We start from the raw sequence: 18,786 nt of genomic DNA, 5'->3' as shown, positions 1-18,786 counted from the left end.
TAGTGGGAAAAACTTTTTTTTCGTTTTGTTTTTGAGATGGAGTCTCAGTCTGTCACCCAGGCTGGAGGACAGTGGTGCGATCTCGGCTCACTGCAAGCTCCGCCTCCCAGGTTCACGCCATTCTCCTGCCTCAGCCTCCCGAGTAGCTGGGACTACAGGCGCCCGCCACCTCGCCCGACTAATTTTTTGTATTTTTAGTAGAGACGGGGTTTCACCATGTTAGCCAGGATGGTCTCCATCTCCTGACCTCGTGATCTACCCACCTTGGCCTCCCAAAGTGCTGGGATTACAGGCGTGAGCCACCGTGCCCAGCCAGTAGTACAAAAAACGTTTTTAAGACTTCACTCTGAAAAGAAATGAAAAATTATGAAAATGATTTTATTTTATATTTAACAAAATGTAGATTTTAATGGTAACCACATGTTAATGCTTAGAATAAACAAAGGATTTGGGCAGATGTTTTGTTTTTGTTTGCCAGATTTTCAATGCTGCATATTCTTCACTTCACACCTCACTTCAGCTTAAGCAACAGGGTCGCTCTTTCGTAAACAGTTCCGAGGGCTTCTCTCGGTTCTTTCATCTTCACGTTCTCTCTTTGAAGCCACCTTCTGCCCTCATCCTGGCTGAGTTTCTCTTCTTCAGTTGCTCACAGGTCTGACTGTGCCAGCTGCCCTTTCTTATAGCTTTGGGTAGGTTTTGAGCAATTCTCTGGTGTCACTTTAATTGACTCCATGACATCCTCCTCCTTCTTCCAGGTTTGCAGTTTTGCTTTCTGGTTGTTGGCACTGTATATTTGCTCCTTCAATCAGCAAGAGACTGCCAAAGACCAGACTTGTGAGGACATGACTGGGTGCAGTGTCTCACGTCTGTAGTCCCAGCACTTTGGGAGGAGAAGGTGGGTGGATCACTTGAGCCCAGGAGTTCGAGACCAGCTTAAGCAACATAGTGAGACCACATCTCTACAAAAATTACAAAAAATTGGCCAGGCATGGTGGCACATGCCTGTGGTCCCAGCTACTCAGGAGACTAAGGTGGGAGGATCGCTTGAGCCCAGGAGGTCGAGGCTGCAGTGAGCTGAGATTGCGCCATCGTACTCCAGCCTGGGTGACAGAGTGAGACCCTGTCTCAAATAAAATACAGTAAAATAGACTTGTGAAGACAGGAGGAGCATGTGAGGGAGGATCAAGTCTATAAATGGTTACTTTGTTGATGATGTCCTAATGCTGCCCTTTGTGTTCTCTTATGTAACCTTGTTAGCATGGAAACTTGAGTGGTGGGGACCCTTAGTGTAGGATAGGGGGACTAGAAACGCATCCTGGGAACTTTGTAGTTTTTGGATTTTGTTGATTGCCAGGAGAGCTGAGGAGCCCCTGCCGTGCTTGCTGACATAGCTCTATGGAAGAATATTGTATTGGTGGGAGGATATTGTTGAAGGCATCAGCCATCATGTACATACAGTCACCTGGTGAAGGGCTTGTGGGAGAATGCATGTTCAGAAAGTCACAACAGAAGCTGCTCATCTGTGGGATGGTCTTTTTGTTTTTTTAACCTGTCGGATTTTGTGAATCATGTAACTGGTCATAGTTGTTGCCCTTTTTGCTTTGGCTGTTGGGAAACTTAGAGCCAGACTCCTACCCCACTCCTGCAAGAGCTTACGTCAGTACTTCCAGGCTCACCTCACTCCCTCTGGCTTTTACCCACCTTTTCTTCCTGTATTTTCTTTGTTCTCTTGAATTGTGAGCTTAAGTCCTTTTTGACATTAGGTAGGGTATATTCTCTCAAAAGCTACCTCATGAGTGTCTCCTACGATTTCCATCTCAAAAGAGTGGAACTATCAAGCCAGCAATGATGTGTTTAAGAAAAAGAGGGCTGAATTAATTTGATAAAGAAAGGAAGATTTTGAGAATTCAGTCTTTTTGAACATGGTATTTGTGTTACTGATTTTTTTTTTTTTCATATGTGATGAGAATTCTTAATGTTAATAACTTTTGTATAGCCCTGAGATTTTCGGACTGGCCTCCCTCCCTCCTTCCCTCCTTTCTTCCTTCCTTCCTATAGATATCAAAGATTACAAATATATTCTGAATTCTTAATTTAAAAATAAAACTGAATCTCAACTGGCTGCGAGATTACAGGTGGCTCACACTTGCAATCCCAGCACTTTGGGAGGCCGAGGCGGGCGGATCACTTGAGGCCAGGAGTTCAAGACCAGCCTGGGCAACATGGCGAAACCCCATCTCTACTAAAAAATACAAAAATTAGCCGGGCGTGGTGGCATGCACCTTTGGTCCCAGTTACTTGGGAGGCTGAGGCAGGAGAATTTTTTGAACCCAGATGGCCGAGGTTGCAGTGAGCTGAGATTGCACCACTGTACTCCAGCCTGAGCGACGGACCACGACTCTGTCTCAAAAAAAACCCAAAAAACAAAAGTGAGTCTCATTTCTCTTTACTGTCTTCTTTTCTAGCACATTTGGGTTACCTCCCTGGGTCTAATAGTAAAATTCCCAGTCCTCTCCCTCTGTCATAACTGAATCGACAGTTTTTTTTCCCCCTGAAGACTCGCCTGTAGAGCTGTCCTTGCTTGTGAAGAACTCTGAAAGGTCCCAGGTGTAAATATGGTGAAGGTGGTAGAAAGAGATGCTGTAAATAGATCAGCCCTTTGCAAGGAGAGAACAAGAGAACCTTCTGGAAAAGATGGGGCTTCACTGAAACTTGTGCTTAAGCCCAAGAAACCACTCAGACTCCCAAAGGTGAGCATGTGAGATTTCATGCTGGCCTGTAAGAGGTTAACAGAATATCTGTACCGCTGCAAATAAACGAACGCAACCATCTTCTGCCTTTTCTCTATTCATCATAAGACAGAGTTTTGCCAGGACCTTCTCCCCGTCCTCTGAGGTCTCGTGCAGCATGTGTTTATGGGCTCTGGCTGTGTTTGGGGCACCCTGCATGGCTGGAGAGCACAGACACAAGACACAGACACACCTGAGACTCTAACAAGGCAAGAAAGCACCAAGGCATCGATGTGCAGGCAGCCGAGGGAATGGGAAGAAAAGTCTGGGGGCTGGCAGGGAGCAGACCCCTCCGGGGAGTTGGGAGAGCTGGGATGTGATTTTCTGGAGGAACGGAGAGAGATGGAGAAGTTGAGGAGGGGGCAGCTCCTCAGCGGTGAGGCCACGGTGAGGACCTGGCCATGCTCCAATGCCGAATCAAAGCCAGGAGGTTGAATGGGGAATTTTTTGCAAAGGCAGTGGACAACCTTTGGAACAAGACTGAGTGATGTGGAAGCGTGTCCCCAAAGCCCAGGAAAGAGCGTCCATCCCGGGACTGTGACACCTGGGTAGAGAAAGCCCGGCACCGCGCCATTCTTGCCTGAGCCCAGGCTCTGTCCCTGCTCACAGGTACCCTGCTCATGTTGATGTGTGGGTGCTGCATTCAGGCCACACAGCTTCCCAGCTCTTCGAATTTTCGGCAAGGCAGTGAGCGTGCCTAGCTCGGTGCAGGGCTCAGGCGTTCAGGCACTACTGGGTGCAGAGTTGTGTGACGTGGGGCTGGATGCGCGGGGCCTCAGGTGGAGTAACAAGATAACACTCTCAGAGACAGCCCAGAGCCGGTCTCAAGCTTGGTTCCCTGAAGAGAAGTTGCTGGGGTTTTGTCCAGCCTCCCTCCACTCCCCACCATGGTGTAGTGGGTGGTGGTGAAGACCCAGGGCTTGGAGGAGCCCCGTTCTCCATCTGTGTTTACATTCTTAGCTCCTCCAGATGGGTTTCTCTGTGATCTGACCTACTTTCCTGAGTGTGTGTGCTCGGGCTAATTAGCAGCTCGGGGTCCACTGGTAGTGTTTGGAGAGTCTCGCTGCTATGGCAACTGGAGACTCCCTGAGGCCAGAGGCAAAGGTGGAGCCACTCACGTTTGTTTTTCTTGGGGTATCAGAGGGGTCTCAAACTACTCACAGTTTCTGACCATGGCTCAGTCCCTTGAACCTCTGTGGGACTGAAGAGGCTGCATGACATGGTTTATCTTTTGGCTACAGGGATTTGTCAGGTTTGCTGCTTTTTCTGGTAGGTGTCACTAAGTACTGTGAGAATAAGCTGGTTTCCACTTATAGGCCAGGCACACAATAGGTGCATTAATATATGTTGAACTGCTTTTTAGAAATGATGGATGCATTCCTTGATTTATCCAGGTTTCTAGGGTGTCATTGGGGACTTCAGTAGGAAGGTTTGCAGTGGAGCCTGTCTAAGCAGGCTATGACCTTCGGGGGCCTAGAATATGTGGACTGTGGTCTAAAGGCCACCAGGGGCTGAGTTCAGGGTCTCATTAGGGCCATGCTTAGGAGTGGTGGGGTTCCCTGGGTGGCTTAAATAGAACACATTGATTTCTTCCAGTTCTGGAGGCTGGATGTCTGAGGTCAGGGTGCCGGCATGGTTGGGCTCCTGAGGAAGGCTCTCTTCCTGGCTTGCAGATGGCCACCTTCTTGCCTCACACAGCAGAGAAGCAGGGTTGGGAGGGGGGGTCTTGTGTGTCTTTCTCTTTTTATACAGGTATAATCTCATCTCGAGGGCATCCTTATGACGTAATCTAATTCTAATTACCTCCCAAAAGCCTCACCTCCAAATACCATCCCCCTAGGGATTAGGGCCTCAACACATGAATCTGGGAGGGAGGCACAAGCATTCGGTCCATAGCACAGCCCTTTCCCTCTCTGCTCATTCTCCCTCATTTTCTTCAGCTTTACATTTTCTGTAGGCCGAGTTACTAGATCACCAGCTTTGTTTTAAATTGTTTGTGAAGTCAGCATCAAAACGTCTTCAATGGGGGTCTGAGAGACTCTTCCATAAATAATTTACACAAACTAATCACGCATGGGTTTTAGTTGCATCGACTGTAATGGTGCCCACATTCTATTTGTTTCTCTCCTGGTTTTTTTTTTTTTTTTTGAGACAGGGGCTCGCTCTGTCACCCAGGCTGGAGTGCAGTGGCACGATCATTGCTCACTGAGTGTGTATGGTCGGGCTAATTACCAGCTCGGGGTCCATTGGTAGCCTCGACTTACTGGGCTCAAGCACATCAGCCTCCTGAGTAGCTGGGACCACAGTTACACACCACCACACCCAGCTAATTTTGTTTATTTTTTGTAGAGACAGGGTCTCACTATGTTGCCCAGGCTGGTCTTGAACTCCTGGGCTCATGCAATCCTCCCACCTCGGCCTCCCCAAGTGCTGGGATTACAGATGTGAGCCACGGTGCCCAGCCCCCCTCCTGGTTCTTGACTGTGTTTCTGACAACAGTGAGATGCTGTTGTCCCACTAAGTAATATACCCTGTCACTATGTGATAGCTTTTCAGTTGTTGGGATTCTACGTAAAAGCACTTCACTTTAATGCTGCCTTAATTTCCTTTATGGTACTATACTTGGGGGAAATTTTTACCTTATAAAGAAGAATCCTGGTCCTGGGCATTCATAGATGGTATTTAATTTACTTTTTCCAATGTCCTTGCAAAATAGATGCTTTTCCTCTTTTGTCAGCTGAGGAAATAAGGTTCAGTATGGTTAAGCAGTCGGCTCAGGCCACACAGCTAATGAGGGAAAAGTCAGGATTTGAACTCCGGTCTCATTTCAAACCCTATCTTGTTATCGCAGCAGAACCTCTACCTACTCAGGGTAAGGACATTTAGATGGCTTTGTGCTTTTGGACATCATCTGAAAAATGTTTTTAAAAGTTGGCAGATGAGTTCTAATTGTGGTTCCTCATTTTTTCCTCATGTATTTTCTGAGTACCAGGCTTGGCTGAAGGCCAGTCCCTAGGTGCCCAGGGAAAGGGCCACTTTCCTCAGAACAGTACCAGCCCAGGTTAGAGCTTACCAATGTTTCAGCTCCGCGTGGTAAGCTTCTTTGGGCCCTCACCTGCATATGGAGCCCAAGAGGTCTGTTTTCTGACAGCGAAACAAACCCCCAGGGTGCTGAGAATGATGACAGGATGAACAGGTTGCAGGATCCTTGCCACCAAGTGACACCCAATGCTGACATTGAGTGACAGCTTCCCCGGGAGGTGCTTTCCAGAGCACGCCTCATCACGCCACCCCTGACAGCTACCTTCCCTGCAAGATTGACATAATCATTAGCTATTTTCATATAAATGCAAAAGTAAACCTTCTCAATGTTTCCTGGAACTTTCATGTTGTTACATCCCACAGAACGATGTTGATCCTCTGGCATTCTGTTTGACACTGATACTGAATAGCAGCAGTGGAAAGTCAGTCCCCGTGAAGCTCTGGAACTACCGTGACCTCGAGTGTCAGTATCAGAAGAGCCCATCCAAACGTCCTTGGCCACGTCGCTAGAAAACAGTGTATTGGAGGCAATTTTAAAATGCTTTGAACAATTTTGTTTTTATTTTCTTTTGCTTTTGGCCACAGTTGAGATACATTTTAGGCTCACCGCCCTATGGGTGAAGAAAAGCTGTGAAAATGTGGAAGAGTCTTCCACTTACCCATCAGAGGTTCCATTTGAATTCAGTTGTGAGTCTGGGCTGGGAGCGCAGGAAGCGGTTGTGTTGAATGTACAGCATGAGGGGGACGGTGGGGTTCCCAGGTGTGCCCCAAACCTCCTGTACCTATGCGGAGATGATGAACTCTCTCCAGCAGCCTTCAGTGAGGCGGCTCAGGCGCTCAAGCCTTGAGGGTTTCCCAGCCAGCCACAGGCCAGAGACGGGGATTTGGGGATTTGGCTGCTAGTGAGTGGGTGATATGCTGCCAGCCACAGAATGGCGCTGGGCACTGGGAGCTTGGTGACAGGGTGTCACGGACATTCCTCCAGGCCCAGCCCGTTTAGAATCACAGAGCTGAGCCGATGCATGTCACGGAAAGTGCCTCTGCCCTGTACACGATGCTGCATTAGGGGCCTGCCTTGGGTGGCTCAGCTGGCCAGGCGTCTGCTTGTTTAGGGTGAGCCTTTGCACAGGGCTTGGCTTTGTGGGGCTCATTTGGTGGCCAAAGATGGTGTTGCAGCCCCAACCCGCTCCCAGGCCCAGTACCTTTTGCTCCCTAGCTTGCCCCAAGCCGTGCAGACTATGCGGTGCAAAGGTCCCTGGAGGCCAGGCCCGGGCTGGCTGTGAGGGGAGAGCCAGGCCCCGCAACTCTCCCTGGTACAGACCTTAGCTGCCTCCAGGGCCCAGGGCCTGAAGGAGGCAGAAGCCGGCGGTGGAAAAGGGCGCACGTCTCTGCCAGCGTCGCTCCCGCGGCCCGCTGCAGCCTGTTTACCTGTTCCTCCAACCGTCCCCCTGGTCCTGGGCCGGGAGAGACCATTTCCTCCTTCCTGGAGGGATGAGCCAGCAGGGCTGAGCCCCCTACTCTCGGTGGTCAGCCCACCCGACCACCACGCCCCTCCTTTCTGGGGCCCCAGCTCCCGGGCCGCGGCTCGTTTGCATTTCAAAGCTACACAATGCGGGCGGTCCCGGCGAGGCGGGAGGGGCTGGGGCAGAGGGAGGGTCTTCGCCTCCCCACCCCCAGCCCCGTTTCCGGAGCCCGCGATGGAGCTTTGTGAAGATGCAGGCGTTGGGGCTGCTCGGCGATGATGACATCATCGTGTCACACACAGGAGCCGGCTGCCGGGGGGTTTAAGAGAAGAGCCTTTCGGACCACACCGGCGCTCACGCTCACACCCGCACGCCCCGGGCAGAGCCGCGCACGCCGGCCACACTCGGGCGCGCGCCGGCCACACTCGCGCGCACACATCCGCGGCGCTCGCCCCCCGGGCCCCGGCTCGGGCCGCGAGTCGCAGCTCCCTGCCGCCGCAGCCGCCGCCACGGATGCCCGCAGCTGCTCCCCTCTGCAGTGCAGCAACCCCGGCCGCCGGCCGGCCCGCCCCGGCTCCCGGCTGCAGGAATCGCGCCAGGACGCTGGCCCCACTCGCAGCTAGCTTGCACGCCAGGGCACAGCGAGGATGGGAGGGTCGCAGTCCCTGCAGCCAGCCCCAGCCAGCGACCTGAACCTGGAGGCTTCCGAGGCAATGTAAGTGCTCCGCCCGGGCCGCCCCGAGCCTCCCGGGGAGGAGGAGAGGATGCCCGGGCTTTGTTAGTGTCGCCTTTCCTAATGCCTGTGCAGCCTGGAGCCCAGGCTGGCCTAGGGTTCTCCGCAGCGTTGCAAGGCTTTACCTGGTGACTGCTCTGGGAGGAGCATCTGGTAGCCCCAAGTTACTGCTGCGGGCAGAAACGATTCCCAGGAATTCAGTTTTGGTCGCTCAGCAGTGGGTGCATGGTCGGGGGCTTCTCCTGCCGTCAGCATGTTTCCTCTGCACCCCCGGCGCAGTGGTATTTCCTGCAAGGGAACAGCCAGGCATCAGCGACTGCCTCCTCCTAGGAAGAACCCATGAGCGTGGCAGCTCCGTGCCCAGGGAGACAGCCCAGTTTCCGGGCAGCTACGCGTGTGGCTGGGCAGATAGCGTGGTGTGCTCTGGTGGACGTTCCGTCCAGTTAGCCTAAGCATCATCCACATACTCACTCTGGTGAACACTCGAGGACAAGGCCGCTTGCTATTATTAGTAAAGGGCCGAACCGTCCTGTCATTGGTGGAGGCAGTGCTTGACTGTGCATCGATCCAGGAATCCGATCTTTTCTCTCAACCACAGAGCTAACGTGCTCAGAAGTGGCCTTTATCCTGGCTGAGTGTTTATTAGAATTCACGTTTCTGTTATGGTCGTCTCCATTACCTACCAGGCATGTTTGGATGATGGGGCTTATTGAATGGGTCTGCCTGCCGGGTCGCATTTCAGCAACTCAGGCTTGTATCCAAAGTGGACCTCCCAGCCTCACCTGCCCGCCCCCCGTCTCCCCCCACCTTTTCCAGAGAGAAGACTGTTTCAGAGAAGAGTATTTTCTGGGGACTTGGGGTGGGGGTAGTAAAGTGGTGGGTTCTTAAGAGTCATGGATGTGTAGATTAAAAGATGCTGGGGATTGGTCTGTATGTTGTAGGAGGGATGGGGCCCCAAGGTGGGGGACTTCCTCACTGGTCCCCCGACCCCTGGGATCCAGTGAGGAGCTGGCTTGGCGTGGTGATGTAATGCTAGGCTGAGCCTTGTGGTTTTCTGGGCTCCAGCTCTTTAGCAGGGAATCATTCTTCGGAGCAGGTGTGCACCCATCATTTGTCTTCACCCCTGTAGCTTGAGAAAGCATCGTCTTATAATAGAGGTACATCGTGTTTGAGAATTTTCTTTTTAAATGTCAGGATCCTTGTGCTGTGCCTGCCTTGTTTCTCATGCACGTGTAGTATTGCTAGATGCATGGAAATACAACTCGAGTCTAGGCAGAAAAGACCCATTTTAACCTATTTTTTGCACGTCTCTATAGTGGAATTGAGTTAATCAGTGACAGGCACTGGCCAGCTCTCACAGCTTAGACCTCTCACAGCTCAGACCTATCTAGTAAAGAGCTTAGGAAACAGAAAGGACAAAGTGACTGTACGTTTGGGAAAATGTGCTCCTCAGTCATTGGAAATTCAGCTCGCCAGTCCCTAACATCCCCGCCCTCTTGCTCAGCTGAGTTAATAAATGATCTGTATTCTGTCAGGTGAGGGCTGAGTTTAGAGAGCTTCTGTTAGGTAACTGTGCCTTTTTGGATAAGGTCCTTTAAAGTTCTGCCCACTGGAATAGTGGTGTTTAAATAAAATTTCAGGCTGAATGACCACATTGTGATGGAAGCTGCTTATCAAATATTTTCACGGTTGAGTTGGTCCATATGCACCCGCCTGAGGCTTCTCTCCGTAGAACTGCTGCCTCTGAAATGTCTCTAAATATAGATCTTTAAGATAGTATATTCACTCATTCACAAAATCCCACCCTCCATCCCATAACATTTTCGTTCTAAAAAAATGGAGAGAGAGGAAGTGTTTGGGGCCAGTGCCATTGCTAGCATCTGTCCTCTTCAAAACCCATCTCTGCTCTCTGAATAACTGGGGCTTATTTTTCTACTACAGATGTGCTCTTTTCCAGTCTAGAGGTTTTAAAAATATATATTCGGAGAGTGCCTCTTTTCTGCCCAGACGCAGGTCTTTCTTGGTAGTATGTATTTCCGTGCAGCTAAAAATGCATGCATGCGAATAATACACAAGATAGCAACAGAGTGTGGGGTCCATGGCAGGAAAGAGGTTACATTGTAAGATGATGCTGTCAGGGCTGCAGGGATGGTGACAAACACAAGGTGAGCACCTCCTGCGGGGTCCAGCTCCTGACAACCGGAATCTAGAGTGAATGTTTCCCTTTTTCTCTGCTGGTTCCCTGTGAAAGACTGGCTTAAGGAGGGCCATGGTGTAAGAGTGAAATCAAAAGATAGAGGATTTGGAAGTGACTGAAGGATTTTTTTTTTGGGGGGGGGCTTTAAGATTTCTTTCCTTCCAATTGCAGGTTTGGGGTGCCTTTGGGCAGCTTTTGTAGCTCCAGCTGACAGCTTCATTCTATGCAGGAGTGCATTGGCGTAGGGAGGGAGCGAGTTTTGTATCTCTCCTTTTGAGAACTCGAGCATCAAGATTGGAGCAGCAGAAGTCCCATGGGCCTGGGGATTGAAGCCTGAGGATGAAGGTGCAAGTGGTGACCAGTTCCTTGCTACTCCCAGGGTGGGCCACACACTACAGCATCAGCTTCCCGAAGGGGCTTGCTAGAAACGCAGAGCCTCAAACCTCACCCCAGACCAGCTGAATCAGAATCTCCATTTCATCCAGGGACTTGTAAAGATGCCCAGGTGATTTGTAGGCATCTCAAAATTTGAGAAGCCATGAGCTGGTTCAGTTTTCCCTCCATCCTGTCCATGAGAAACAGCTGGCCACTTCTCTGACTGCTCCTTTCTATCTGGCAAAGAAGTTCTTGTAGAAATAGTGGCCATTTGTTTCTAAATAGAACATGGGTAGCAAGGGGAGGGAGAATTCTCCCACAGAAAACACTGATTTCTCAGTATGGATGGTAGGAGACACAGGAATGGACAGGAAGTACTTTGAGTAAATGTGGTCTGCAGCTATCGATCAGACCTGCTGTTCATCCTTTGCTTCTGTGGCAGCCCCATGTGGTGCGGCTTCTGCTAAGTGAGGCAGCATTAGGTACTTTGTCCTTTGTGTAGTTGGAGACATCTGTTTTAGGGGTTCCCTCAGCTTCCACCAAATCCCCACATCCTGGCCACTGAAAACCACCCAGGGGGCCATTATCATCAGAGACCAAAAGTGGTTGGCAAAGTCAGCCTGTCCCGACTGTTGCCCTACTCTCAAAGTGAGCACGTCCCTCGGCTCTGAAAAACAAATCACAAATACGGAAACCCATACCTCTGTAGACCCATGGATCGAAGTAGAGGGGCCAGGGTGGATGAGAGAGAAGTGATGGAGGAGGAAGCAACAGGCTCTGGTGATGGACGAGATGGGGGAGGGAAGAGAAGAGACAGTGGCAAGTACAAAGTGGAAGTTTCATACCCTGGTAACTAAGAGAAAGAAGTGGCATTGGCCAAGACAGACAAGAAAACTGGATTGGGAGCTACTTTGGGGAAGTTGATGAGTTGGCTGAGATTTCAGAAGTGGGTGGGATCAGATGTAGCTGGAGAGAGGCCAGGCAAAAGAAGGATCTCGGGTACCACCGCAGTAGGTGGAGAGATTGGAGCTCTCCACGCACCTATGGTTAGAAGTGGGGTTCTGGTCCCTTCCCTCATGTGGCTCCTGACCTTTGGGAGCTGTAGAGAAAATCCGATGACTCTGATCCTGCCCCTCCTGCCTTGCAGGGTTTTCAGAGGTGAGATGCCACATCTGTAAAGACTCCAAGAAAGACGTAAGTGCCAGAAAACTGCTAAAGTGGAAATGCCCTGTGCCTGAAATTGCCGGCCTGTCAGTCACTCAGAAGGCCAGGAACAGCCGCTGGGGCTCCACGCAGGAATCTTTCTTCAGCTCTCATTAGATCTTTTTTTTTCTTCTTCTTCTTTTTTTTTTTTTTTTTGAGACAGTGTCTCACTCTGTTGCCCAGGCTCATATGTAACAGTGTGATCGCAGCTCACTGCAGCCTCGACCTTCTGGACTCAAGGGATTTTCCCACCTCATCCTCTCAAGTAGCTGGGACTATAGGCACACATCACCATGCCCAGCTATTTTTTTTTTTTTTAAATAATTTTTTTGTAGGGACGGAGCCTTGCTACGTGGCCCAGGCTGGTCTCGAACTCCTGGGCTCAAGTGAGCCATCCGCTTCAGCCTCCCAAAGTGTTGAGATCACAGGCATGAGCCAGCACACCCAGCCATAGATCTTTTTCAAAGCTTTGTTTCTTGGGACAACCCTTGGCTAAATCCTTTAGCTTAAATGACAGCATTCCTAATGTGGGTTGCAGCCAGTTTCTGAGTTCCTGGAGGGAAATTTTACTTTGACTATTACTGTTGGACACAATAGAGTTTTTTCTCCCCTAAAATAGAATAAGCTGCAAAATTATCTGTAGAGTGGGAGGGGGAGATTGAGTCCCAAAGGAAGCTCAGGTGCATTTTTCCCTGCCATTATTCCTAGATATCACCAGAGTGGCCCTGTGCCCATGTTCGTAAGGATCCTGGGCCTTCACTATCTTCTCTGTGGTACTTGCCTGGAGGCTTTCTCTTAGGTGGGCTGAAGGCAAATATATTCCGAGGTCCTCCAGGTAGCTACCAATCATCCAAGGGGCCATGCCAGGCTGGGGCCCTGGGACAGGGTGCCCTGTCGAGGATAGGGTGAACAGCTAGGACTTGGATACTGATTGAGTGTGGCACTGCAGGTAAACATCAGATCAAGGTCAGTGGATTCTGGGTCACTCTTCTCCATCGACCCTCCCATTCCCATCCCTGTGTTTCTTTCTACTGTCTACAGCCTGTTTCTGTGGCTAGATTTTTGGTTGCCTAGGAAACAACTTTATTCTGAAACATGATTGGCTGTTCTTGCCAAATGGATTTACCCAAGCTAGGGCAGGGTTCTGGGGTAAGCAAGCGATGCTGAACAATTCTGTTTCTTCCCTTTAAGATTAATGGTGAGGACTTAGGCATTGTAAGCGATTGTTCTGTGAAAACCAATTGTTCATGGACTGATGCTTTTGTTTCAGGTTGGACAGGGGTTTAGGGGAGACTGGTTGGCTACAAAGAATTGACTGAGTCAGAACTGCTGACACATATCTATCCTGTGTTGGAAGCAGTAGCTCAGATGACATTTCTGTTTATATTTACAAATTCACTTTAGCAGTTGTGTCTGGAGTGCAGGTGTGTGCTATTTAAACGCCATTGCCAAATATGGAAACAGAGCTGGGTGCTGCAGTGTTGAAACCAGGAGTGAAAAGCCCGCTGAGCAGGCTCCCATTCAGCAGAAACTCTTGTATGCCGTGTCTGTGCGCTAGATTTTTTTCATTATAGAAATAACTATATCCCTTAATCCTGCAAGGTGGGTGACTTTTATAGATAAGGAAACTGAGTCCTCTAGATGGTTTAAATTAAGGGGTCAGCAAACTTCCGTAAAAGACCTCATAGTACATATTTTAGGCTTTCCGGGCCATTCGGTCTTTGTGCAACATCTCTGCTGTTACAGTTCAAAAGCAGCCAGAGACAACATATAAATCCATGTTCTGTGAAAACATGTTCTGTGAAGTTTTAGTTCTAAAAACAGGCTGTAGGTTGTAGTTTGCTGATTCCTGGTTATACGGATGGTTGGTACAGGGCTCAGACTTATGTCCCCTTTGGCCTGGCAGTCTTTTGTTTTCTGTTCTCTCCCTCTCTAAGACATCTCATTTATGCTGATGGACTTAAATAATATGTGCTGATAATGCCGCAATTTATATCCTTCCCTCTCATCTGAGCACTGTAATTTTCCTTTTTTTTTTTTTGAGACAGGGTCTCACTCTGTCACCCAGACTGGAGTACAGAGGCACAATCACGGCTTACTGCATCCTTCACCTCCCAGGCTCAAGTGATGCTCCTGCCTCAGCCTGCCAAGTAGCTGGGAATACAGGTGCACGCCACAATGCCTGGCTAATTTTTAAAGTTTTTGTAGAGACAGGGCTTCCCTATATTGCCCAAGGCTGGTCTTGAACTCCTGGGCTCAAGTGATCCTCCTGCCTTGGCCTCCCAAAGTGCTAGGATTACAGGCGTGAGCCACTGTACCCAGCCTCAGTTCAATTGTTTACTTCATATCTCCTCTTGGATTTCTCCTGGATAGCTCAGGCTCAACATGTCCAATGTAGAACTCTGATGACCATCTTCCTCTCAAAAACAAAAACAAATGTACATTTTAAACAAACCCAGCCCCACCCCGCTCTTCCTCATCTCAACACCTGGAATCTTATTCACCCAGGTGCTCAAACCGGAAACCTGATGATCAAGTCTTTTTTTTTTTTTTGAGCCGGAGTCTCACTCTGTCCCCTAGGCTGGAGTGAAGTGGCATGATTTCGGCCATACTACAGCCTCCGTCTCCCGGGTTCAAGCAATTCTCCTGCCTCGGCCTCCCAAGTAGCTGGAAATACAGGCGCACGCCACTGTGCCCAGCTAATTTTTGTATTTTTAGTAGAGACGGTGTTTTAATTTTGTATTTTTAGTAGAGATGGGGTTTCACCATGTTGGCCAGGCTGGCCTTGAACTCCTGACCTCAAATGATCTGCCCTCCTCAGCCTCCCAAAGTGCTGGGATCACAAGCGTGAGCCACTGTGCCTGACCGTGGTAATTAAGTCTTATCTTCACTTTTCCCTCACCTCCCTTTTTTCTAGAACAGTCCACATCCTTGGACTTCCATGGTTAAAACCTGTATCTGCTTCCCATTGCTTTTAGTCTAAAATCCAAACCCCTTGCTAGCGCCTCCAGGCCCTGCCACCTGGCTCCCGCCCCTCCTCCCCTCGCCTGATGTTCACCAGGACTCTGGTCGCCTGTCACTTCTTTGAACACACAACGCTGTCTGGCCTCAGAGACTTAGCACGCTCCATCCACTCCCCTCAGTGGGCGTCTTCTGCTCCATCCCTTGGCTGGTCTGTTTTTTTCCTGCCTTTATCTCCTTCCACCCAAGGAAGTTGCCGGCTGGGTAGACCAGGAGTCTGCTGCAAGCGCCGCAGGGCTTGTGAGGAGGCTGGCATGTGGCCGTGAGCAATAGATTACCTTTGTTCCTGCATTCTTAGCCTTTACAAAGGAAAGCAGTGGGTCTTGTACAAAGGAAGGTGGGTCTTTTGTACAGTACATCCCGTGGGTGTGCAATAAATCCAGTGGGGGTGGTAGGCCTCCCCGCAGGTTTTGTACCTGTCTGCCTCCTTAGTCAGAAGGTCTTGTTTCCTCTGAGTTTCTGCTTTTGCCTTTTCCTCTACTTTCTCCTTAAATGGAAGTGGATGGATGCAGCTCTTCTTGCCTGAAACAGAAGCCTTGGGCTCTGGGCAGAGCAGTGGAGGCCGAGGTAGGGGGGTGGAGGCAGGGTGGGGTGGCTCCTCTGCTCAGGGTTTCCCAGAGCCCTGCTGTCAGGCAGTCACAGTGGCTCTGTGTCCTTATGGGGCCGGGAACTCAGGCCAGCTGCTGGGCCAAGTTTACCATCAACATTCCAGCTTCACTTACTCCAAGGTGTTTGTGGAGTTCCAGAGTCTGTGGATGTTAGAACTGGAAACATCAGGATTTTAGAAATAACAGAGGCTTTAAATCCCCCAGCACATCATTTGTGAAATATCACTTAGGTCTTTCTGGCTAGTCATTATTCAAAGTAAGTCAGGTAGTCATTTTAATCTTTTCCCTTCAACTTTCAATGCGCTAAAAGAAAATGTTTGTAGGTGGACGTATCATTTGGTAAATTCAGATCAGAGGCCTCTTCCCACGTGGTGAAACAGCTTAGATTGCAAATCCTTTCTCTTGTGAGGAAATGCAGTGGATGGTTAATTTGGGAATAAAAACGAGCCTCGTTGGGCCCTTGGCCCAGGCGCTTCCATGTATCTTTGCTTTGAAGTATTTTTTTCTTTTCTGTCTCCATGTAGCTCCTCAGGGATGTTCTAGAGGTCGGTTCCAAGGAGGGTGGGTGTTTACTGTGTTTAGCCCAATGGAAAATAGTTGTAGCCATCTTCAGAGAAAGCTGACCCCTCCTGAGGCCCAGCAAGCCCAGAGGTGGTTGGACAAATGTATGGGCTCTCGGTACCCGACACCTGTTGAGACTGGCCTGAGTTAAAACGGCCTGAATGTAGAGCCCTAGAGATGAGCTAGATTGTACTCAAGGCTGCAGGGATATGACCCGTGACTGCTGGCTCTTAATGTTATGTTTTGACTCATGGTTACAGCATGCTATTGGTCGAGGTTGAAGCTTGACATTTAGAAAATACCTGGGCTGCTCTCCGGCTGCTGCTGGGGAGAGAATCAGGCCGGGAGGGCACAGTCTGTTGTTGCTGCCCACCCAGGAGGAGCTGAGTTTGCTGCTGCAGTCCTGTGCCAGCACCACCCTTCATGGGGCTCAGATCTGGGTCTCTGTACTTGAGAAACAGCCACATCCAAGGGGCTCCAGCCTCTCACGGTGGCTCCTCTGTGCCACTTATCCAGGCCCCTGGTGGAAGCTGTACATTGTTCATTGTTCTGCATTAAAGGGAGGTGCCTACAGTGGTCTGGAAGTATTTTCCCTCCAGGAAGAAGGCAGGAGAGGTTGGCTTTATTGGCTTTACTTTAGGGAGAACATCTGCGCACATTTAGACCCTGCATGGAACTTCCCAGCTGAGCCTCTTTCAGAAGAGGATCCTGTGCCTGCCCATTGCCTTTCATGAATGGCCCTAAGATGCCGTCCTGGGGCGCGGGGCTGCTGGGGGAGTGAGGAACATCCCTCACAGCACCAGGCTCTTGTGGCAGGAGGAAAAGCCAGGAGTGCACAGAGGGTGAGCGAGAGGCAGCCGGGGAGGGCAGGGGGTGAGGGGCAGGCCGTCCCTTTGGCATTCTGGCCCCTGCGTGAGAGCGCTGCGTTTGGACCCCGAAACCAGTGACTGGTGGAGTTTGTGTGAGCAGGTGAAGGCTTGTGACCAGGAGCCTGGGGCCAAAAGAGGTGTTTCTGGGCAGAGCTGCACCCAGAACATCCTCAGACGGGCTTTGCCTGTGGCCTCAGCTTGGGTACCTTTGGTTGCAAGTAGAAAAAAAAACCAATTCAAACTGACTTAGAGAAAAGAGGGCATATATCGCCTGTGCCTGACAGGTGGGATTCCTCCAGGGGTAATTGCTAGCATGGCTTTAGAAAAATGGGCCCTCCTCACCCCAGAAAACCCCAAAAAGCCCAAAGCATCAGAGTTTTTGGGTTTTCGAATCACCTTTGATCTAGAACAGCTGACTTACTCTTGTGGTTTCCTGGGGCTGCCTCGTCCTCTCTGCAGCCTTCTTGACAGACATACTGGCTTCCAGCTGCTAGGGGACTTCCCAGAGCCAGGCTGGGGAGGTGAGGGCCCTGAAAGGAGAGCCGGGCTCTACGCTGTGGGCTGTGGCTTGGTCCACAAATGCCCCTTGATAGCTCAGCTCAGTCTCCTGCCCTAACTGGGGAGGCCATGGGAGGCAACCTGCTCCTGGGGCGACTTCCAGGTCTGGCACTTGTCGCGAGCATCTTTACATGCCAGGGCACAGCCTAAGAGAAGTGACACGAGACACAGGAGAGGCAAGGGGCTGGAGGAGTGTGGTCATACGTGGCACTGTGTTCCTAGGAGCCCTGCTGCTGATGGCCCTGGGGTCAGTGGGGAAGAGCACTAGGCAAGAAGGGAAAGCGTGTCTGTGGAAGGTGGTCCTTCGCTTGCCCTGTGAGATGAGGGGAAGCAGGACTTCAGGAGCCAGAGGTCTTCCTTCTCCATGCCCTTCCTGCCCAGCCTTTCTGGTAACAGATAAGGGAAGAGCGTGGCTGAGCCTGCTATGGAGCACACACCATGAATGCCAGCCGCCTCTCTGGGGCACAGCTCTTACCCTCAGCCCCATGCACGTTCCAGGCTCCATGACCTGAGGCCAGCAGCCACCTGCTCCCATAGACAGGGAAGTGGGCTAGGCTGGGCTGGGCTGAGCCAAGCCAAGCCTAGGCTGAAGCCAGCGGAGCTCTTCTGCCCGGCGCCTCCTCTCTCTCTGCCTTTGTGGGATGGGACTATCCCTGTTGTCCTGGTCATGCCACGGGGCTTGGTGGACTGTCCAAGGGTTCTTTGTCCTGATTGTAGTTTCTCTGTTTCCTCTTTGTTTTTCCAGTGGGTGCGACTATCAGTCCATATCTGTGACCTGCATATTTTACCTGGACCAACAAGACAGGTGGCCTGGAGGCTGAGGGTGTGCCTGGTAAACTTAGCCAGCACTGCCAAGATAGAGCCTGCCCAGATCAGCCCTAGCCAGCAAGCTCTGCTGTTAAGAACAGTGCAGCGCTTTGGCAATACCTCCCAGAAAAATAGCTAGCGGGCAATGGCACTTGCTCAGCGCGGACCTGCCCTAGGTTTCTGGACACATGACAGTGCCCACTCAGACTCCATGGGCTTGACACGACTGGCATTCAGGGCCTCATTTGTGATGTCAGTGAAATGGAATTAATACCCTATCTCCCTCTCTGTTGCTAAATAATTCTGTAGGTAAAGAGAATACGTAAGTGTTTAGGGAACCAGGAGAAGAATTGGTGCATAAAACATTCGTGAAACACTGTGCTTCTGTGTTTTTTAGTTGACAAATAAAAATTCCATTGTAGAATGGCTAAATCAAGCTAATTAGTGTATTACTTCCCCTACTTTTTGTGTGTGTAGAATACACTTAAAATCTACTCTTAGCAATTTTCAAGTATATAGCACATTGTTATTGACTAGATATAGTCACTAAGCTGTACTTA

At 50.3% G+C, this 18,786-nt stretch overlaps 1 protein-coding gene and 1 long non-coding RNA gene across 27 annotated transcripts in view; one reads left to right on the top strand and one right to left on the bottom strand.

The window, feature by feature from the left end:
• The window catches only part of LOC105469783 (transforming acidic coiled-coil containing protein 2), a 263,440-nt gene that overhangs the window by 166,865 nt on the left and 77,789 nt on the right, over positions 1 to 18,786 (top strand). For 3 of the 26 annotated variants that reach the window (XM_071069020.1, XM_071069018.1, XM_071069019.1), the window contains exon 1: positions 7,646 to 8,009. The exons of the other annotated variants lie outside the window; for them this stretch is intronic. In XM_071069020.1, coding sequence (XP_070925121.1) covers positions 7,942 to 8,009 — 68 coding nt within the window. In that variant the 5' untranslated portion in view covers positions 7,646 to 7,941. Of the gene's footprint in view, positions 1 to 7,645; positions 8,010 to 18,786 lie in introns of those variants that run through there. 26 annotated transcript variants of the gene reach the window in all.
• Positions 460 to 7,618, bottom strand: LOC105469768 (uncharacterized). The gene is made up of 3 exons (XR_011607594.1): positions 6,491 to 7,618; positions 5,429 to 6,337; positions 460 to 816 (listed from the first exon to the last, which is right to left on the bottom strand). It is a non-coding gene; the product is annotated as an uncharacterized lncRNA (long non-coding RNA).

Source organism: Macaca nemestrina, chromosome 9, assembly GCF_043159975.1.
Source record: "Macaca nemestrina isolate mMacNem1 chromosome 9, mMacNem.hap1, whole genome shotgun sequence".
Taxonomy (NCBI): Eukaryota; Metazoa; Chordata; class Mammalia; order Primates; family Cercopithecidae; genus Macaca; species Macaca nemestrina.
The sequence above is the reverse complement of the archived record's forward strand: the minus strand, read 5'-3'. Positions and strand labels throughout refer to the sequence as shown.